General features: G+C 49.3%; 1 protein-coding gene across 8 annotated transcripts; it reads right to left on the reverse strand.

The window, feature by feature from the left end:
- Window positions 1-344: 344 nt before the first annotated feature.
- On the reverse strand, window positions 345-20,864 carry Exoc7 (exocyst complex component 7). 8 transcript variants are annotated; one of them, XM_058581001.1, is made up of 21 exons: window positions 20,722-20,864; window positions 20,474-20,539; window positions 19,170-19,354; window positions 18,868-18,973; window positions 15,336-15,558; window positions 11,569-11,736; window positions 8,593-8,685; window positions 7,667-7,735; window positions 6,571-6,716; window positions 6,152-6,304; window positions 5,755-5,853; window positions 5,356-5,418; window positions 5,019-5,085; window positions 4,214-4,252; window positions 3,495-3,560; window positions 3,111-3,231; window positions 2,614-2,709; window positions 1,266-1,329; window positions 986-1,027; window positions 746-879; window positions 345-519 (listed from the first exon to the last, which is right to left on the reverse strand). In XM_058581001.1, the coding sequence occupies exons 1-21, from the start codon at window positions 20,779-20,781 to the stop codon at window positions 417-419; spliced, it is 2,163 nt and encodes a 720-aa protein (XP_058436984.1). In that variant the 5' UTR covers window positions 20,782-20,864; the 3' UTR covers window positions 345-416. The 8 variants fall into 8 exon arrangements, with proteins under 8 accessions (XP_058436984.1, XP_058436986.1, XP_058436985.1 ...); XM_058581003.1 differs by lacking the exon at window positions 8,593-8,685; XM_058581002.1 differs by lacking the exon at window positions 7,667-7,735.
- Between the last annotated feature and the right edge of the window lie 1,242 nt (window positions 20,865-22,106).

Here is a 22,106-nt window from a genome sequence, read left to right on the forward strand (position 1 = left end):
GCCTGTTCCTCTGATCTCTACCCACATCTCTGAGCTAAAAAGGAGATCTCCATCTCTAGTTCTGAACTAGACTGGGGTTAGGGTCTGCCCTCCTGCTCTTGGTAGCTGGGGGAACCACCGTGTCTTCATTCTTTCCTGTTTCAGATGCTATTATGTGGTCCCTTCCAGCTGTGCTTGCCATAGAAGGTGGGAAAAGCCTCTGAGTTCTGGGAGAGTGCTGGTTTGGTGGGGAATGTGGGATGCCTGGAAGAAGCAGACACCAGGTCTAAAGGGATAGGACTTCCGGAAGGGGTGGTGAAGAGAGGGCTCTGTCCCAAAGGACTTCAAACTCACCCAGCCCAGAGGCAAGTTAACACTGGTTTATCTTTCCAATAACATGGTTAGTCTGGTGGAACCAGGCAGAGACACTGGCGGGCTTAGGCGGAGGTGTCAAAAAGGCGATCGATCATGTCGCCCACCTGCTCCACGCGATACTTGATGTACTTCTCAGGGTTCTTGGTGAAGGGCACGCTGCCATACCTGATCAAGCACCAGGGTCAAGGGGAGGGGAGAGGCCAACTCCTCCTCAACTCCACCCTCCACCTAAGGCACTTCTGATAGGGTTTCAGAGATGGAGTGGGATACCCCTTAGTGATGTCCCAAAGCCCAGACTGGATCTCTGCCTAGGTCCACCACACCCTCCTCCTTTCCTTGAGGAAAAGGAGGGCACAAAGCCCAGTGGGGAAGTGGGCTACGCAGGGTTTACCTGTGCAGAAAGGCCCTATAGGCCTCCTTGACAATGTTTTTCTGTGCCTGGCGAATCTTGTCCCTTTGCTCTGTGTCTGGAATAGCCCAGGCCTTCTGGATCTTGCACAGTTCTTCAAGGCCATCATTGAAGCCCTGGCCACAAAAAGGATGGAAAGAGAAGGGACCAGAGACAAAAACTTTGGGTCTGGGATGGCACAATAGCAGCAACAAGCAGCAGAGTAGAAAGATCCTAACTTACCTTAAAACGTTCCTTGATCATCTGTCTCTCCTTGTCCCGGAGCTGGTGGGGTAGGGAGAGGGATGGAAGCGGGCCAGAGAAAGCTTTGCTCAGTGCAGAATCAACCTGCCTTGATCTTTCCTAACACTGTGGGTCCCAGTCTACCCCCCCTGCTACCCTCGTGGTTATACACATCCTTTGCTTTCTGATCCCAGAGGGATTTTGTCCATTTTTCCCCAGAAACACAACAAAAGTATCACATTTGCTCAATGTCTCTTCCTAGCCCAGACCTTAAGCCCACCTTGACTCCAGGCTGGAACACAGGTAGATTCTTCTCTGCGATGTAATCGGTCACCTTTAACCAACTGCCAGAAAGCAGGGAGAGCGCATGAGGCTAGGGAGACAGGGCCTCTGCTGGCCCTGGCTTTTTTTTTTAAATTTCTTGATCTACTGTGGGGGTTGGGGGCTGGGAATCGATCTAGATTACAACTAAACAAAACAACTGGGATCTTTTCCTTGGGAATAGAAAATGTCTAAGCTGCTCACTTTAAAAATTAAGAACAATCAAGAGCATTGTAATGTTTTGAACAACTAATAAAAAAAAATTAAAAATCAACTCCCAAAAAAAAAAAAAATTAAGAACAAGAAACAGGGCATTCGATAAACTGAACAGATACTGACAACTGCATTGATATCACGGCCAAGACGAAGAAACAGATGAGAAAGGAGGGAGCAGAGGAGAGAAGAGAGAGATACTGAAGGGAAAGAAACAAGCCAAGGAGAACAGAGGGCCAGAGAAGCAGTGAGGACTTAAGGCTCAGCCAAGTTCAAGGCTCTTAAAACTCTGTTCTACTGTTGGGCTAAACATTACCCACATTTTTGCAGTCAGATCTTCAAGTATTCTTAGCCATGATACTTGGCAGCCCACTCTGAAGAAACCAAGGGACAGCAGGCAGCAGGGGGGCCTCTCTCCACTATGTGAATTTGATTAAAAAATAAGTGAAAGGCTGGGGCTGGGGCTCAGTGGCAGAGTACTCCCCTAACATGCGTGAGGCACTGGGTTCAATCCTCAGCACCACATAAAAATAAAATAATAATAAAATAAAGATATTGTGTTCACCTATAAGTAAAACATAAATATTAAAAAAAAAATAAGTGTGGGTCTGGGGTTGTGGCTCAGCAATAGAGCGCTCGTCTTGCATGTGTGGGACCCTGGGTTTGATCCTCAGCACCACGTAAAAAATAAATGATTGAAATAAAGGTATTGTGTCCAACTATAAAATCAATATTTAAAAAAGCAAATAAACAAACAAACAAATAAATAAAAATAAGTGAAGAAAGAAAATAATAAAAGGCTGAGGGTGCAGCTCAGTGTACATGGGCCAGCTCCCTAACTACACCAGCCCATCACAATAAAGCAGTGACCTTGGGTGCCCAAAAGAGTGCAGGGGCAGCACTCCTGCCATAGGATGCAGCCTTGGGTTCAATTGCAGGCACCAAAACACAACAAAAAAGAGGAGGATGGCGTCCACAGGGCAGCAGTTACTGACTTCCTCTTATAAGGCATTGAGAACGAAGACTATGTGTGGGCTCGGGGCAGGGACGTGGCTAGGAGCCTGGGCCCAGCAGGAGGATGGGTGGCTGTTCACCTGCGCTGGTAAGTCTGGATCTGCTGTTGGATGTGCTCCCGGTAGGAGCACTCAGCTGTCTTCTGAGTCACGGCTACCAGCTGGATCAACTCGGACCTGGATGCAGGAAAGAGATAGAGTAGAGAAGGACAGAATGAGCTCCTGGGGGGGGGGGCTGGGGATGTGGCTCAAGTGCTAGCATGCTTGCCTGGCATGCGTGAGGCACTGGGTTCGATTCTCAGCACCACATAAAAAATATATATTTAAAAAAAAAAAAAAAAAAAAAGAATGGGTTCCTGGGGCCCAGAGGCTGCTGGCCTTGGCAGCATTACCAGGAAGGAGGGCCCCCGATCCCATCTTGAAATTTCCAGAGCTAGAAGGCAGCAGCACTCAGTGCTCGCTAGTTGGGGACTACAAAGAGCAAAGGAGCAGCCAGCCCTGGAGGGCAGAGGCTGGAATGGCTGCCCAGGCTGAGGTGAGTGAGGTGAGGGTGCAGAGCTTTGCCTGCAGCCACTTACTTCTCCAAGGACTTGAGGATGTAGTTGTAGTTGTTGTGCAGGAAGATGGCGCTAAGTGCTGGGTCCTCATACACCTTGGACTTGCTTAGCAAGTTCAGCTGCAGGTTGCCCAGGACTTTACCTGCACAGGGAAAGATGGGACAACACCCTCAAGGCAGCCTGACCCAGATGGCCCAACCATGGGACCCAACCATGAGACTATTCCTGACTATTCCTTGTCATCCTGACTTGAGGGCCTTTTGAGTCCTTCTCAACTTCCTTGGCCCCTGAACTAGAGCTTGGGTTGCTATTCTAAGGTCAGGAGAGGGATGCACGAATAGCTGGCGAACACAGAAAGGGGAAGGGAGGGAAAAGGCAGGGAAAAAGGTTCTAGAAGACACTCACAGATATAGGTGCTCAGCAGTCGCTTGCTGAATTCAGAGCTGTAGCTGGTGGCTGACGAACTGGTCTCTGTGAGAAAAGAAGTCCTGTGATGGTGGTGGCAATGGCCAAGATCCTCAGTGGCCTTCCCCCACCCAAGGAGCAGCAGAGGAAATGCTGGGAGAGTCCCTGGCTTCCTCAGGAGAGCTGGTGCCTGCTGAGCTGCTGGGTTGCATCCTATGGCAGGAGTGCTGCCCCTGCACTCTTTTGGGCATCCAAGGTGATGCTTTATTGTGATGGGCTGGTATAGTTAGGGAGCTAGCCCATGTCAGCAGAAAGGCTGGAGGGACAGGAGTGGAACACCAGGCTCCCCACCCCTGGCCCCGACCCATGCTGGGCGGTACCTACAAGGCCCACTTTTCCCATTTGCCAACAGCCAACTCTCAGAATGGGGTCTATCATCTTTCCACTTCCCACAATCCCCCCACCAGGCCCTTATGAGTAAGGGGGGCACACTGCCTGCAGAGCAGAAGGCCAAGTAGGGAGACTGAGGGGCTGAACATGGCAGGCTGGAGAGGCTGGCTCAGGGACAAGGTGGCTGTGAAGGGAGCAGCGTAAGGTAAGAGCACCCTGGGAGGTCTCATGTCCCCTCGGGCCCCACCCCCAACAGATCCTGAGAGCAGGTCCCCAGGGAATCAGGGCTTTGGCGGGGAAGGAGGGGGCTGCAGAGCCGCACTGCTTACCTCGGGGGTCTAAAGGAATATTGTATGTGTCCCCAAGAACTACGGAGTGAAAGGCAGTGCACACAGAGGGGACAGAGGGAGACAGAGGAGGGAGAAAGATGCAAAGTGCAAAAACAGGTTAGAAACGGCTATGTCACCCCGAGTCAAGCAGACCTCTCCCCATGACAGCCAGACACAGACACAGACAGGCAGCACACAGCAGGGCAAGCCCTTTCAAGACCAGGCAATACACTGGAATGCAGATGTGGAGAACCATAGGGCAGAGGCAGCCCCTTAGCTCCTTGTCCCCAAGATGGGTCAGAGGGGAGACCTGGGAACCACAGGGTGTGGAATGAGTTGGAGGAGTGCTCATCTTTACTGCCAACCTCCCATGCTCTAGTTCCAGGGTGGTGGCCAGCGGGAGGACACCCAGCTGACCCTGAGACACCAGCCCACCAAGGGTCAGACTGATTAAGAGAACAGGTAGACACAAGAAGAATTAGAGAAATGTGGAAGGAGGGGAGGGCAGGAAGGATGCTTCAGACCAGCAGGGCCCGCCCAGTGCAAGGATGGCCATGAATGCAGGAAAAGGGCTGGGGGGCCAATAAAGAGATGGCAAACTTCGCTCTTCTGATATTCAGTCTGGGATGGCCCAGTGGGCTCAGGGTCCCCCACAGGCTGTCTCTAGCCCACTCCACGCACTGGAGGAGTTCCCGCCCCAAGCCCTGCCCTCACCCTATGAAGGTCAATTCTTTTGGGGGGCTAATCCATGTTCCCAGGCAAGAAGGAGCAGTGGGGCAGACAGGGTCAGCTGGGTGCTGAGTACCTTGGGAGGCCAGCATGGCACCTGCTGTCTCCTGGAAGTCTAGGAGCTGCTGCAGGAAGAGGATGGCCTGGTGGGGGGACACAGTCCAGGAGGAAGGTCAGGGGCAAGGCCCTTCTTCCCAGTGAGAAGGTGGCTAGAAGCTTTCTTGTTTCACCCTTTGGGGGCTCTGGCTACCCAACAGGCCTTGCCTGTTAAAGATGCTACACACCTCACCAATTATCTTCCACCAGTAAGTGGCTCTAAGCCAGGTCAGGTCCCCTCCCCTGGTGCTGTGCCCAGGGTCTGGACTAAACACCACTTTTCCCCATTTCCCCAGGGGTCCTCGGGCAGCACTTACATTACTTGTGAGCTCATGCACAGTGCCGTCCTTGGGCATGTTGTATTCCTTGTCTGGATCATTCTGTGGAAAAGACAGCTCCTGGTTCTCTGCAACAGCTTCCACAGGCAACCTCAAGCCCACCCCATGCCCCCATTGGTCTGTTCATGGCGCCACTTCCTGGTCTGTCCATGTTAGGATGTCCATCAGCCTCAGAGGCTGAGCAAGAAATCAAGACAGTAATGTCTGACCTCCGAGGGCTCCAGGAGGGAAAGGGGGATTGAAAGGGGACCAGCAGCACCGTGGTTTTCCTACAGGGCAAGCCTATCCCTCTTGCAGGTCTGCTCTCTGGGGAGTCCCCAGAGACATATCAGCAGGCCAGGCCTGGTGGTAGTAGAGGAAGGGAAGGCAGATAGATACCTTGATGTTGTCCGCAAAATCCTCCAGTGCTTTGGCTCCAATGGTCTCCATGGAGGTGATGAGGCTAGGCAACTTATTTTTGGTGCTGGCGGCCGTGCCCTGAGAAATCACACTGCTGCACACCCTAGCCAAAGCCAGAGCCTACTGCTCTCCACAGTGGGCTGTGCATGTCCCTGCCCCCACCCCAGGGGACTGACTCTCCAGCAAGGTAGCCACCATTTCTCCTTGAATCACCCTGTAAGCATCTAGACATGCCCAGGACCCTACGGAAACTGCTTCCATTCATGCAAAAGAGAGGTGCAGAGCACAGAATGAGATTCAGGGAGGAGTTGGGGAGGCCATATGGGGAGGCAGGATTCCTCCTTACTGTGTCCCCAAGGGCTCTCCACTCACATACCTGGAGCACCTGGTCAAACTCAGGCTTGGTCTGCTTAAGGTGCCTCAGGATGGGAAAGACTGTGAGCACCGTGGAGAAGTCATGGCGAATGATGGCCTTCCGGGCAGCAGACACAATGTTCTCCCCCTCAATCATCAGCCCATCCAGGGCGTCCTGGGAGAAGGACAAGGAGCCAGCTCAGGGAGGGGCAGAGGGAGAGAGACGATTTCTAGGGATGACAATAGGAAGCCAGTGTGCTGTGGCAGGAAGATGGGAAATAACAAAGTACAGAGTAGCCACCTAGGACAGTGCTCTAGGCCACAAGCTGGAGATAAGGGCTCAGGACAACAGGCCTGCCCCACACTCAGAGCCTGTACAGACAGCTTTGCTGAGGCTCTGCTCTGTTCAGAGCCTCTGGGTAGGGCGAGGTGGGGCAGGACCTGTATCAAGGAGTCAAAGGTCTTCTTCTGATGGTGCTCTGGGATGATGTCTGTCAGCAGTTGGTACTCGCTCTGGGCCAGCTTGACAAAAGCACTGACGCAGTGAATGTAGGCATCAGTCTCCACATCTAGCATGTCATCTCTCCCTGAGGGAACAGTAGTGCTCCTGAGCTGCTGGTCTGGGGAAAGCCACTCACCCTGTGGGGGAGGGGGCAGTGGATCTCCCCAGTTCCTGTCCTGTAGCACAGACTGGCCACAGGCCCAGGGCTGGGGGGGGATCAGGAGCTAAGACCAGCCTTCATCCTGGCTTCATTGTCAGCTTCTTGCAGACAGCATGTGTGTCCCCAGAGCATCAGATACTAGAGGTGGTAGGAGAAGGATAAAAGGAGAGGAAGGGCGACCCCTAAACCTACTTCCTAGATAAGGCCTGTTGGACCCCAGGTCTAAGAATTCTGAATTGTGCCTGGAAGAGGGCAGCTCAGGATAGGCAGGCAGCAGTGCCCACCTCCCAGAGGCAGGTACTGGGGTCCTCTCTTTGAGAAAATGCTGGGCTCATGAAAGCCATCACCAGCCAGCCAGGCCTTCTGGAATGTGTAAGAGGGCAGTGGGCTATGGCTTAGAGACTAACTGACCTCAGCTCAAAATCTGGGAGGAAGTATGTGGGCCCCGGAGAGGAAGGGTTCCTTGGTGGTAGGCTGCCCCAGGAAGAGACCACATCCCACTGTTGGAGGCTGGGGGAGGGTGCCTGCAGACAAAGCCAGCGCAAGACAGTTTGGTCCTACATGCTGAGGGACAGGCTCCAAGGAGACAGACATCAGGGCTCCTTGCCCTCAAGGGACTTTCCCTCCTGCCTGCTTTTTGAGCATCGAGCTGCAGCTTCTCCCCTCGCTGGGCCCTAAGAGCCAGGCAAGCACTCTCATCTCAAGAGGAGCAAGAAGACCTAGTGCCCAAAAGAGACCAGAGCGAAAGTGAGGCTGTAGGCCTGGCCCATCCTTGGAGCATAGCAGGCCTGGCTGGGCAGGCAGGAGCAGGCCATCCGGGGACCACTGCAAAGGCAGTGTCAGCGGCTGCCGTGAGGCTGGGCTACGATACTCACCGGCCAGTGGCCCGTGCTTGTCGTTCAGGGCCTCGGACAGGTGCTTAACTCGGAAATCATGCTCGTGACCTAGCAAGACGACGGCCGCACAAATACAAGCAGCATTTATCCAGGGGCTAGGAAGCTGCCTTGGGGCATGGGGAAGAAGCCCTTGATCTCCAGAAGGGGGATGGGAGATGTGGCACAGGGAAGGGAGCATCGGGGAGGCCTCCGAGCCCCTCCTTTGCCTCAAACCACCACGGGAACAGCCGTTTCAAGCCTGATTTGCAGCGATTGCCCAGGACCATCCCTGGCTGCTTGTTTCCCTGAGCCTGGAGGCTGAGAGAAAGATGGGTAGACCCGGGAGAGTGTGATACTCATCCCCAGGGGGCTTGCCCAGCTCACTTTGGGGAGAGAACCAAGTAAGAGAGGGCAAATGGGGGCCACCTTCCTTTGCTTCCCAGGTTGATTCTTATGAAGGACGCTTGAGTCCACCAGGGCAGCTGATCTGGCTGTCCTTACCCAGACAGAAGGGGGGGATGTGGCCTCCAGACAGCCTATCCCCTTGCTGCACACAGCCCCCTTCCTAAAGAGGTGGCTGGCAAGGAGGCCTCATCAACTTGGTCCTGCCACTGCTGGTCTGAGCGTGAAAGGGCTGCCCCAAGACAAAGAATTTTCTGAGTTCACACGGGAGACAAGGACAGAAACAGGGAGTGGGGAATGGGAAGCCTCAGGGAGGGCAGAGCTGCCATCAGCCAGACAGGGCCAAGCAGAGCCACAAAACTGTCCCTGTGCCTGTTGAAGCCTAAGCGGCATTAGGAACTTGCCATTCCCACCCTGCCCACCTCTGGGGTTTCTCCTGAGGCCCTCCTGGGGGAGGCTCTGCCCTGCCAAGTGATTGGACACACAGTGGAGGAAGGAACAGGAGGGGAGCACGGGGTGATTACCTTCCAGAGGAATGAGGTTAGAGCCCCCCTTTTTCCCATCTAGACCATGCTGGGAATACTGTTTCAGAAGGTTCTGAGCCTTACGGATCGTCCCTGTCACCAGAGCCACACAGAGAGGAGATAAGAAGACCTAGGAAATGAGTGAGAGAAAACAGCAGCGGCCTCCACCTGCCCGGCCCACGCCGCCCCAATAGCGAGCATGCCCCTCTACACCTCTCCTAGCAAGCCCTTCACCAGGGCCACCAGAGACCCCAAGGTTGGAGAGAAGAAAACATTTCATCCTCCAAATGTAGCTCTGGGCTCTGCTGTTGACACTCATTGTGCTGGATTTGAGTTCCTTTTAGGAAGTGCAGAGGATGACAGAGATAAGAGGACAAAGATCCACCAGGTAAAGTCCAAAGTAAAAAACTCAACTGAGCAGCATTTTAATCAGTATGGATGAAGGAGCTAGTGATGAAACTTTCATAAACCAAGGGCATGACCTTCCTGGGGCCCCCTGGAAGCCCCTGGAAGTCAGCCCCAAAATCCAAGGCAGAGTTCCTGAGCATGCTCAAGTGTTGGGACTTAGGCCAAACAGCAGTCCATGGCAAGCAGCCCTTGGGAGGTGGTGAGATGGGATTGAGCTTCTTGTGGAGCTGTGCCCCAGACAGGCTAAACGACCCAGAGCAGCAGACCCCACACCAGGGGAGTTCCCCAAACCACCACAGCAATGGGAACAAACTGAAAAGCTAGGAAGGGGCTAACAGAAGCCACCACCCAAGAGGGAGAGCAGGAGGCCAGTGCACATGCTCTTGGCAAGGGGGGAAAAAGAACAGTTAGTATCACAAGCGAAAACAATGCAACAGAACTGCCAGTCCACAGCCTCTGGGGTCAGCGCCTGCAGGAATGAGACATCTTAGGGAGGAAAACGTGGGCATGAAAACAGCACTCAATCAGACAGGTACTGCTGCCTCGCTGACAAAATGTACTGGGGTAGGGGAGGCCACCATGAGCCTAAGTTGGTCCATCTTCCCTGGAGAACCCTCCAGGTATCTGACTGTGGTGAGGCTGCCGTGTCCTGGCAGCTCCCCACAAGGCTGAGGGAGACAGGGCAGGGCCCAGATGGCTCACTCTTTCTGTCCACACTACATCACAATTAGCTACTGATAACCCAGCTGGGCGGGCCTGGCTCACATCTGTCTCCCCTGTGTTCCCTACTTCAGTGAGCACCTCACTAATAAGCAAATCATATTCCTGCCTCACCACCAAACAGGAGCAGCAGTGTGTTGGCTTGGAGAGGATCCGGGATGCTAACCTGGCAGCTGCCAAACCTATTAGGGGCCTAATTACCAGGGCCCAATGTTGAGGTCACTGACAAGACCTCCTTGCTCCTCTCCTTAGAGCTGGGAACAGATGTTCAGAAACAGAAGCTTGACACCCTGGTCCTGATCTCAGGCCTGAGCCCACCAGCTCCTGCCAACTCTGAAAATGCTACAAGACCATAGGAGTCCTCACAGCCAATTTCCTGCTTGTATCTCTGCCACAAGGAAAGATTAGGTTCATTTCAATCCCCAAGGTCAGATGCCTCTTCCCAAAAGGCCTCTGCGGCCCCCAATGACCGGAGGGCACTCCTGGGGCAGTTCAAGCAGGGTTACAGGGCCTCCAGCGAGCCTGTCAGAGAATAAGGCAGAAGAAGTGAGCACAGAGCAGCTGAGGCCCGGCAGCTGGGCAGCCTCATGGGGATAGCTCCTGCTCCACACAACTAAGGCACAGAGACAGACCAGCTGGCTACACAGGCAGCCGCAGCCGAGCAGGCTGGGTTAGTAGAGTCACTGCAGCAAGTTCTTTGGGGACAGCCAGGACATCCACTCAGAGGGGAGAAGATAGCACACTTCCTGCCGGGCTCCTGCAGCCCAACTCCCTAATGCTCTGCTCCTCACTTGTGCCCCTGAGGGCAGCTTCCACTGGCCTCACCTCCCAACCCTAATCAAAGGCCTGAGGAGGAGCAGGTGATCTCATCAGTGTGAACAGACACCTTGCTCTCTCAGGGACACAGGCAGCTAGGCACTGGAGAAACAGGGAGTGAGCTCTCCCACCTGCTGTCACAACAACACATCTCCTGGGCAGTGCCTACCGAGGTGCCTGCAGCTGTAGCTGGGGTGACCCCAGGGTGGGTGCAGTTCCTGGCTTCACTGGCCGCCTTTTCCCATGCTACTAGCTCACTAGCCCCAACCCTGGGACATTCAGTCTCTCTTGGAACCAAGGGCAGCATTTTCCAGGCAGAGACAGCCAGGCTCGCCAAGCCATGGCTGACACACAGAGACAATGTCCACCTGGAGCAAAGGCTACAGGGGACATAACAACAGCAGAAAGAACAGTGTGTTGCTTCTAGAACACCAATGACCATAAACCCAAACCTCTCTCCATGCTATGCCCTTCAATGACTTCATAACCAGGCATGGACTTTGAATTGGAGTCCAAAAGCAAGTCCGAGTTCTTCCAAGAAGATGGTTTGGGATTTCTTTCCTTTCGGGACTGACTGTAAAAGTATAAACCCTCCCCAGCCTCTTCCCCACTGCGCATCACTTCAAGTCCCCCTGGCTTTCTGGAAGGTAAAAGCTGGAGTGCTTGCCCATCCTCTCCCATTGTCTGGGTGGCAGAAGCACCTGGCCTCCCAACAGAACAATGAAGGAAGAGGAAGGGGCCTCCCAAGTGGCTTTGTCACCACACCTCAGGAGGGCTAACTGAACACATCTGTGACCCCTCATTCCAAAGACACTATGTAACCCCCACACTGGTGAGTATCAGGGCCTCACTCCACAGGGCCTTGCTGAGGGGGAAGACCCTTCATTTCTGTCCTGTGTACCTATAGCTGGGGTCATTAAAAAGACAAGTTATGGAGGGATCTGAATTTGCTGACTCCAGGGTAGACAAAAGCAATCCCAGGTTCTAGGCAGCCCTCTAGCTGTTGCTTAAATGGCCAAGGTTGGACCTCACCTGGCCGCTTGACTGGCTTCTTAGTGGGTGTGTCCTTCCTCTTATTGGGGATGGCAGGGGAGTAGGGAACCCCAGAGGAAGAACTGCTCTTGCGGAAATGTTCCTTCAGGCCCTTGATGGAACGGTCCAGCTGGCTGGAGCGAATCTGATAGTAGACGTTCATGAAATCTGTGGAGAGAGCAACACAGGTATGGCAGCAGGGTTCCTGCTGCTGCTTGCCACAGTACCATACTTCCCCCAGGGCAGCAGCAGAGCCCTGTATGGCTCCTGGCTAACCCTGTTCTAGCATCTGCTTTGGCTCAAAGTCACCCATGTGGCCTCATCTCAATCATGCAAAATTTCAAAGAGAAAACCATCCTCAATAGAACTGATAATGAGATGCAAGTTTTGAACAGTAAGGCTTATTTTAAATTTTTTTTTAAAAAGTTAACATCCAGATTTAACTTGGTAAAAGGGTGTAATTTATATGAGGTAAAAAGGCAATAAATTATCAATGAATGAAAAAAATATCATATCTTCAGCCATTAAAAAATGGAAATTAGGGCTGGGGTTGTAGCTCAGTGGTAGAGTGCTTGCCTTGCATGCGTAAGGCCCTGGGTCTGATCCTCAGCACCACATAAAAATGAATAAATGAAGATATTGTATCCAACTACAACTAAAAAATAAAAGAGTTCAAAGCCAGCCTCAGCAAAAGTGAGGCGCTAAGCAACTCAGTGAGACCCTGTCTCTAAATAAAATACAAAATAGGGCTAGGGATGTGGCTCAGTGGTTGAGTGCCCCTGAGTTCAATCTCTGGTACCAAAAAAAAAGCAAATTAGCAGGGTTAGTGACGCATGCCTATAATCCCAGCGGCTCAGGAGGGTGAAGCAGAAGGATCACAAGTTCAAAGCCAGCCTCAGCTAAAAGAGGTGCTAAGCAACTCAGTGAGACCAGTCTCCAAATAAAATACAAAATAGGGGTGGGGATGAGGCTCGGTGGTCGAGTGTCCCTGAGTTCAATCCCCGGTACCCCACAAAAAAAAGCAAATTAGTTAGGCATGGTGGTGTGTGTCTGTGATTTCAAATATTTAAGAGGCTGAGGCAGGAAGACCACAAGTTTAAGGCCAAAATGGACAACTTAGGGAGATTCTGTTTCAAAACAAAAATTAAAAGGTCTGGGAATATAGCTCCATGGTAAAGCCTCCTGGGTTCAATCCCTGGTGTCTCTCTCTCTCTCTCTCTCTCTCACACACACACACACACACACACACACACACCAAATTTAAAAAAATAGAGAAAATAGAAGTTATAGTTTGGAAAGCCATCTGTGAAATGCATGAGGACCTCTTCTCAGCACTGCAGCCAGGGAATAGGTCTGGCAGTGGCAGTGGGAACTTCCTGTGGCTCTCTCATGGAGACAGACCACCCAATGCACATGACCTTCCATTGGGCTAGAAAGGTCCCTCATTGTAGCACCAGAGATGGGCATAACCCGTTAAGAACTGAGCAGCCTACCTGCCCCCACCTTTATCCTATTTTGGGAAAAACTTTCTTTAGAATTTCTTTGATGTCTTCCAATATAAATAAAGCAGTTGTGGGCTCCTTTGTATGTTAGAAGCTGGACCCATCTGATTAGGTTGTCTGTCCTGCCCTAGCTTTGAAACTAGTTTCTGTGTTCTGTGGTTATTTCGCCGTTTTATTTCTTTAGCCTTTATTTCTCAGCCAGCCCATTCCACTGGAGGGAACCCTGTTTCCATCGCCTGCACAGAACATGGGTGGTCACTTAGCCAGGTGGAGTGGCACAGCCTTAGTCCCAGCTACTTGGGAGGCAGAAGCAGGAGTCACTTCAGCCAAGGAGTTCAAGGCTGGCCTGGGCAACATAGTGAAACCTTATCTCAAAAAAATGAAAAAATAGGGACTGGGGTTGTGGCTCAGCGGTAGAGCTCATGCCTAGTGCATGTGAGGCACTGGGTTCGATCCCCAGCACCACATATGAATAAATAAAAACAAAGGTATTATGTCCTACTACAACTAAAAAAAAAAAAAAAAAAAAAGATATATATATATATATATATATATATATATATATAAACGAAAAAATAAAGGAAAAGGAAAGAGCTGGGAATATAGTTCAGTGGTAGAACACTTGCCTAGCATGTGTGAGGTTCTGGGTTCAACCCCAGCACTGGGGGGGGACCCCAATCAAATAGCAAAAATGATAAAATTAATAAAGACTAATAAAGACTAAGTATATATGGAACTGTAGAACTGTCAATAAGTCCCTTGACTGGCATCAATCTGAGAAGCAGCTGGCAATAGCAATTTTTTTTTTTTTTTTGCAGTGCTGGGGATTGAACCCAGGGGTGCTCTACCACTGAGCTACATCCCCAGCCCTTTGCTTTGTTTGGTGCCAGGGATTGAATTCAAGGGCACTTAACCACTGAGCCCATCAGGATAATCAGAGAGCATATACTGACAATATGGTTATCAGACACACTAACAAAGAGAAGAGTCTAGAGGAATGACAAGTGTAAAATGGACTATCTAGGGAGCTTTTATTTTTCAGAAGTTTTGCTTATCTCAAGTTTTTTTTTTTTTTTTTAATCTCAAGAGTGGCTAAAGAAATGGTACTGGGCTGGAGTTGTGGCTCAGTGGCAGAGTACTTGCCTGGCATGTGAAGCACTGGGTTCAATTCTCAACCATAAGTAAATAAATAAACAAAGAAATAAATAAAATGAACGTCCATCGACAACTAAAATATATATATTAAAAAGAAAGAAAGAAAGAAAAACAAAAGAAATGGTATCTTCACACCACAGAATATTATGCAGCTTTTAAAACTGATGAAGCCAAATTTACATGTACTGATATGAAACAATCTCAAGGCATACAATGAAGTTAAAAAAAAATAATAGGACAGTGTTTAAAATACTGTAGATATTTCACAGTGTTTCACGCATAAACACTGTATGAATAAATGTAGGACATTTGGTTGTGAAGCAAGGATGTGCACATATTTAATCTCTCAAACACAAACACACATACAGTGGCATAAATTTTCTGGAGGGGTATAAATCAATCTTCATAGTGCTCCTCTTTGGCTGATGATGCCATAGGCATCAAGGAAGTAGGGGCCTGACTTACTTTTCACCGACAGCTTTCTGTTGACTCAAAATTTTGCAACTAAGTAAAAAAGTTCAGAAACATAAAAGTAAAGTATATAAAGAAAAGCTTTGGTTGGGCTAGGGGTATAGCTCTATGGTACAGGGCTTGCCTTGCACACATGAGGCTCTGGATAATCCCCAGCAGTGCAAAAAATAAAAAAAATAAAAACAAAACAAAAGCTTGGGGGCTGGGGATGAGGCTCAAGTGTAGGCCGCATGCGTGCGTCCCGGGTTCGATCCTCAGCACCACATACAAACAAAGATGTTGTGTCCACCGAAAACTAAAAAATAAATATTAAAATTCTCTCTCTCTAAAAAAAAAAAAAAAAAAAAAAAGCTTGGATTTGGCTAGATTCACAATTTGATATATACGCTGTTAAATTATTGCTCATATTGTTTCCTATTGAACCTCCTTTTATTAAAAAAAAAAAAAAAAGGTGGGGGCCGGGGGTGTAGCTCAGTGGTAAAGTACCTGCCTAGCATGCATGAGGCCCTGGGTTTGATCCCCAGAAGTACGAAACAAAAAGGAAAAAAAAATCCAGATAGGTTAAGAATAAAGAGGGAATGGAAATATTCCCATTCCCTCTGGTCTGCTATCAGGCAGAGCCAGTAGGCAACCTCTCACCTTGGTTGCGGCCGTATTCTACCAGCCAGCGGGAGATTCGGACCACATCCTGGAGCACACTTTCAGGCAGGTGCTCCAGGGCTACATCCTCCTGGACCTCCAGCTCGTCATCGCCACTGATCAGATCCAGGATGAGCACAGGGGAGACGATCTTACTGTGCCGCGTCATCAGGCTACGGAACTCAGACTCTAGCGACTCCTTGCCCCGCTCAAATAGCAGCTTCTGCAGGGACAGCAGAAGGAAGCAGGTTGCTGCTGCTATACCGCCTTCTGCAGCTCTCCCCACCCACTGCCTGTGCTCCACCTTCCTGACCCAGGGCCTCCCCCTGCGCTTGTCCTCCTTCCTTTAGCCTAGAGAAGAAACATCAGGAAGCCAGCCTTGGTAAAGAAGGTAAGGTAAGAAAAACCTATGTTCTCTCAAAATTGATGTCCACAGATAAGACTGAGGGTTTTGCAAGGAGGAGCTGTTGAAAAAGTATTGGCTGATTATTTTCTCACTTGCAATGTTAATTTGTCTTGTTAGAAAGGAATTTGTAAAAGGGGGAAAAAAACAGATAAATTGGGCTACATCAAATTGAAAATTTTTGTGCATCAAATGCTATCACCAAGAAAGTCATGACTGGGAATACAGTTCAGTGGTGGAGCACTTGCCTAGCATAGCAAGGTCCTGGATTCCTTAGTTTCCCAACACGAAACTAAGTAAGTAAGTAAATAAATAAATGTGAAAAGAAAACCCACAGAATGAGATAAAATCTTCACAAATTATGTATCTGATAAGGGACAGTTATCCAGAACATAGAATTCAAAACACATGTCCAGTTGGGCACAGTGGTACATGCCTGCAATCCCAGTGACTTGAGAAGCTGAGCAGGATTGCAAATTTAAGACCAATCTCAGCAATTCAGCAAGGGCCTAAGGATTTAGCAAGAGCCTGTCTCAAAATAAAACATAAATAAAAGGGCTGGGGATGTGGCTTGATGGTTAATTGACCCTGGGTTCAATCCCTGATAACAAAACAAAATACAATGTCCACACCAAAAGAACCCCCAAATGTACACAAGGATTCATAGTACAGCCAGGCACAGTGGCATAATCCTATAATTCCAGTTACTTAGGAAACTGAGTTAGGAAGATTGTAAATTTGAGGCTCAACCCTATCTCAATAAAAAGTAAAAGGATCAGTGGGTTCAATCTCCAGTGTCAAAGAAAAAGTAGAAACACCTCAAGTGTTCATCAAGGGATAAATGGCTAAACAAAATGTGGTGTATCCATATCCATATTATTTGGTGATAAAAATAAATGAAATACCAATACATACCACAACATGATGATCCTTGAAAACATATGCTAAAGAAAGAAGCCAGTTATAAAAGGCCACATATTATATGACATCATTTGTATATCAGTTCAAAATAGGCAAATCTTATAGATTACAGACAGAGAATAGGTTAAGGATTACCAGAGGCTGAGTGAATGGGGGAGAGGAGGAAGGAAAGTGACTACAAATGGGTATAAGTTTCTTTTTGGATGAAGAAAATATTCTAAATTGATTCTGATAATGGTTGCATAACTTTATGAATATGTGAATTTTACACTTTAAATGGGTAAATTTCATGATATGTAAACTGTATCATAATGAACATGTTAAAAAAAAAAAAAAGACAGAAAGAATTATTTCTGCTTGAATGTAGTCAGTCCTCCAGGACCAAGCCCTAGTTTCACAATTTGTATTCTCCCTCTCCAGCCTACTCTGAAGTTCTAATACAGAACTCTGCACTCTGATCAAAACTTGATTGTGAACCTTACAATCAAACTTCTCTGGCTTCTGACATCCCAATCTCTGAGACACAGGTCCCCACCCACGGGCTGGTGTGTCCCCTCTGGGTTACAGGTGTGACAAAGTACTGATTGGATCAGTCTTCAAGGCAGCCAGGTGGGACCTTAGACAGTCCAAGACCACCAGCTGGTTACCAGTTCATCCCAGAATGCTACAAAAATACCCTCACTTCGGAAATAAATGTGATGGGAGAAAAGGTGGCAAGTCTGTGCTAAGCAAAAGTACAGACTTTGGAAGAAAAGTCAATTTCCCATCTTTGCTCCCCAGCCTGCTCCCTTCTAGGCAAGATATGCACCGGAGGGCTAGAAATGTGGTGCCACAGGGAGGTGTGCCAAATGACAGGGTAGAAGATGGCACCTCCGATACTCCTCACCCTCTTAGTCATTGAGGCCTCTGTTCCCACTTGTCCTGTCTACATCGTCTCCCTCCTTCACACATGACACAAACCCCACTCCAGCCTCCCTCATCTTGCTTTGATAATCCAAGAGACTCAAAACTTAAAACACAAAGATATATAAACATGGTGGCAGCACACTATAATCCCAGCAACTTGGGAGCCTGAGGCAGGAGGATTGTACGTTTAAAGCCAGCCTCAGAAATTTAGTGAGGCCCTAAGCAACTTAGAGAGAGCCTGTCTCAAAATAAAATAAATAAATAAATAAAAGAGGACTGTGACTCAGTGGTTAACTGCACCTGGGTTCAATACCCAGTACCAAAAAACAAAATAAAATAAACACAAAGATATGATGCAAAAAATCCTACAGATGCGGGCTCCTAGAGTCATTAATTCACAGAGACAGAAAGTTGAATGGGAGTAGCCAGTGGAGTGGAAAGTTTGTGTTAAATGTTGATAGATTTTCAGTTTGGGAAGATGAAAAAGTTCCAGAGAAGGATTGTGGTGATGGCTGCCTACAATGTGAATGCACTTCATGACACTGAACTTAAAAAGGGTAAAACGATTAGTTTTAGATAATGCATTTTCCACCACAATGAAGAACCACAAATGCATTTATTAAAAAAAAAAAAAAAGTTATCTGGGCACAGTGGCTCATGCCTGTAATCCCAGTGGCGAGGGAGGCTGAGGCAGGAGGATCAAGAGTTCAAAGCCAGTCTCAGCAAAAGTGAGGCACTAAGGAACTCAGTGAGACCCTGTCTCTAAATAAAATACATAACAGGGCTGGGGCTGTGGCTCAAGCAGTAACACGCTCACCTGGCATGCGCGGGGCACTGAGTTCGATCCTCAGCACCACATAAAAATAAAATAAAGATGTTGTATCCACTAAAAAACTGAAAAATAAATATTAAAAAAAAATTCTCTCTCTCTTAAAAAAAAAAAAAAGAGTTCAAAGCCAGCCTCAGCAAAAGCAAGGCACTAAGCAACTCAGGGAGACCCTGTCTCTAAATAAAATACATAATAGGGCTGGGGATGTGGCTCAGTGGTCAAGTGCCCTCAGTTCAATCCCCATTACCTCCCCCCAAAAAATGTTAAATTTGCACTTGAAACATAATTTATAATTTAAATTATAAAAACGTATACATGAAATTCCTAAAGCAGAGACTTTAATGTCTATAGTATGAGTACTGTATTATATCTTTCTGTTTACATATTTCTTTAAACTTGTCCAGTGTCCCTTATGAGTTCAAGACAGGGACTGATGCCTACAAACTTCTTGCATTACTCTACTGGTCCCTTACCACTTTATTGAGCTCTGGGCTGTCTGGGCTATTGTCCTGGAAATACTCCACAGCCTTCTGAATCTTGGCCATGCTTCCCAGGTACTCCTCCAGCCTACCTGTGGGGCTGGGAAGGAAAAGGGTCCAATCAGTCTGGAAGGGTTGGGGAGGAAGTAGAGGGATTAAAGGCATGGTACATGAAAGAAGAAGAAGCAAATTCACACAGGGGAATCTAGGCTCAAATATATTCTACCTCCCCTTCCAAGGCCTAGGGCCATGAGTTCAAGAGGCATTAGGAATGTGATCCTCAGTGCCTAGCTCACCCCTCCCTGATGATCTTCTCAGTGTCAGTGGCCACATGGTAGTAGCTGATGACATGATCCAGGCAGGATAAGGTTTTCTCAACATTCTCTTGCAGCCGCTGCAGATTCTCTGTCTGCTTGTGCACAGGGATAATGGAATTCTCCAGTTTCATAAGGCGACTCTCAAAGGATGACAAAATAGATACCTGAAAGACAGAAGCCTCTTGCTCTCAGGCCTTAGGGATGACCTAGCACTGCTTCTACCCACCCACAGATATTGGCACTTTTGACTTTTCTCTAGTTTTCTAGAAAATAAGTTCCACGCAAGAAAAGGACAGGGTTTACCTGCTCACTACTGTATCTCTAGCACCTACCATGTGCCCAGTAACTAGTAGATGGTACAAGACAAATTGCTTGAAATTTGATTTGAAGGCAAGCCAAACATCAAATTAATTCTTCATACAATAATCACCTCCGGATGGCTTCACTTCCATCCTTTAAAGCTAAATATCAATTTCTGTTCTCTCTGAAGTTACAGAACAGGAAGTAGTTTAATACAGAGTAGCCTCAAATGCACTGCTGTACCTTCAAACCCCATTTTCTGAGGGTGAATCTCATTACATCAGGACTAGGACTTAATAATAATAATGTGAGGAAATACAAATCCAAGTTTGTTTTTACTCAATTTGTGACTTTCCAGTTGCTCTAAGGAATACAGAAGTGTTTATTGAGCACTTATTTATAGCAGGCACTGGGTGAGATGTATTCACATGCATCAGCTCATGTTTCCTTCACAAGCATATTGGAAGGCTGGCCTTGTCCCTGTTATAGCAGTCCAGTTATTGAAAACTCAAGAGTTACCTGCCAGGAGCCACACAAGTAAGATGCAGGCCAAGGACTCCATTCCAGGTTTGTTGGACCTGGGAGCCCATTCTACCCTAAAGTCCCTTGGGGTGAAGGCTGAGTATTCTCTTCCCTCAGTAATCTCAATGTGTCAACCTCGCTGGAAGCCATCCATCACTTGAATTAGCAATGACACACGATCAGACCCAGCCCACCTAGGCAGTCTCACTAAATGTTCCCTGAGGGAGAGAAAGAAGAATTGGAGAGCTTAGCCCGAAAGCAGAAAGTCCAGGCCAGTAGAGCTGCAGTATCCTCAGTGAAACGGTGGAAGGGGGCTGGGAAGAGAGATGGCACTTTCGCGAGAGAAGCCCACTTGCCACCACTACTGCCAACGCAGAACCCCAGGCGGCAGGTCCCAAGCGCGGGTCGCAGGGCTCTCCTCTTGGAGCCTGACTGCACCTCCCAGCTAAGAGGCGACTCACCATGTTCTTGGTGAGCTGGTCGCTCTTCTCCAGGCTGTCTCGGATGAAAGACAGCGTCTCCTCCTCCTGAGGGGAATGCAGGGCAGGACATCACCAGAAGCCCAGGCTAAAGGAGACTGGCTCCCGGGCCCCACGGCCTAGCCCCACACCCGGAGTCCGCCCAGCGAGAGCCCCTTCCCACCTCGCCTAGATGTCCCGGCCCTCCTAGGTGTCCCCTCCCTCCTCCCGCTCCCCAGCCCCAGCTCCACCTGTTTCAGCTTGTCCTCGATCTCCCGCCGCCGGGCGGACGCCTCCTGCGGGGGGATCATCGTCCCAAATCCTATGTCTCGCACTCTCCTATATTTTTCCTCAGCTTCCGTCCCTGTCACACCCACTTCCGCCTTAGGCCCCGCCCCAGGGCGCACTGGTGGAGCCATGTTGGGAGTCACAGGAGGAAGTGCTCCTGCACGCAGTTCACGGGCTGTGGAATGCAGCCATCTTGAGTGTGTCTGGAACGTGAGAACGCACACAGACACACGCACGCACACATCCCGTCCCCTGCCTATGCTGTTTTCCCTTCGTTTCCGGTTCCCTGGCTCAGCCGAAGGTTCTTGAAGAACCTTGTGTCTGGCGACTAGCAGGACACCTACAGTTCATTTTCTATCGTTGTTGGAAGACTGATCCTTTTGATAAAAGTCCCTAGAGAACGCGGCGAAGTCCCTTTCCGGGTTTCGAGATCGCGTTTTAGGTTCAGGCCCCGAGGTCGGGTTCCCCTCCGAGTGGCTCATACTGTGTTCCCGAGGGTTCGTTTCCTCTTCTGCCCTCTGCAAAGCCCACTGAGCGGGACCTGGGCGTCCCTCCTCCAGAGCTGCAGAGCATTTCAGCTGCTCTAACCACGGCTCCAGGGCCTGGGAGGGGAGGTGCAGGGGATCGAGGCCCCGAGGGTGGACGTCCAGACACGGCCCCTGCAAAACCTTCCTCCAAAAACCTTCCTCCATCATTTCGTCTTCTCCCTGCCCGTGGCCTATGGCCACAGGGAGGTAAACGGCCTTCTGGCTTTCTTCACTTCCTCTGTGGGTCCTCTGTCAGGCAAAGGAAGATAGACAATGAGGCATGTGCTGGTGGGTGAAAAGGTCTGGGGGCACCAAACCATAGGGTTCCCAAGTTACTTCTGGAATCCAGATAATCAAAGAGGAAGAGGAAATGGGGCATAGAGTAGGGAGAGGGATTGGCAGCTCTCCCACTGACACAGGAGGACAATTTCAGACTTCTTGGGTTGCAGTGAAGGTGGTGATGAGGAAAGTACTCATACGGCGCAGCCCTGTTGCAGATGGGGAAGATAAAGAGTCAGGGTTACCGAGGTGGCCTTGTGCAGTCCTGAGACACTAGTGGGGGAAAAGGTTAAACAGTCAGGTGGTGGGAACAGAATAGGAGGGCTAGTGGGCTGCTTCTGGACCATCGTACAGGGTCTGGTGTAGGACTTAACCTCTCTGAGTTAGAGAATAGAATCTATCTTGTAGTGGGTGCTCAAGACAAATACTGATAACATTTTGCCCTGTAGGTCTTAGGGAAAGAATTCTTCATGCTTGTCAAGAAATGATGTTTCAAATTTTGTACACAAACACATATCATTGCATTTTTGTAAAGAAACTAC

The sequence above is a fragment of the Marmota monax genome, unplaced genomic scaffold, assembly GCF_021218885.2.
Source record: "Marmota monax isolate L192 unplaced genomic scaffold, Marmota_monax_Labrador192_F-V1.1 WCK01_AAM20220418_F8-fsc00292, whole genome shotgun sequence".
Lineage (NCBI taxonomy): Eukaryota > Metazoa > Chordata > Mammalia > Rodentia > Sciuridae > Marmota > Marmota monax.

Coding starts and splice junctions, on each gene's coding strand:
- Exoc7 (XM_058581001.1), bottom strand. CDS start 20,781: ATGATCCCCCCGCAGGAGGCGTCCGCCCGGCGGCGGGAGATCGAGGAC. Junction 5,419..5,754: donor ATTTTGCGGACAACATCAAG/GTATCTATCTGC, acceptor TCTTTTCCACAG/AATGATCCAGACAAGGAATA. Junction 2,710..3,110: donor ATCCTCAAGTCCTTGGAGAA/GTAAGTGGCTGC, acceptor TCCTGCATCCAG/GTCCGAGTTGATCCAGCTGG.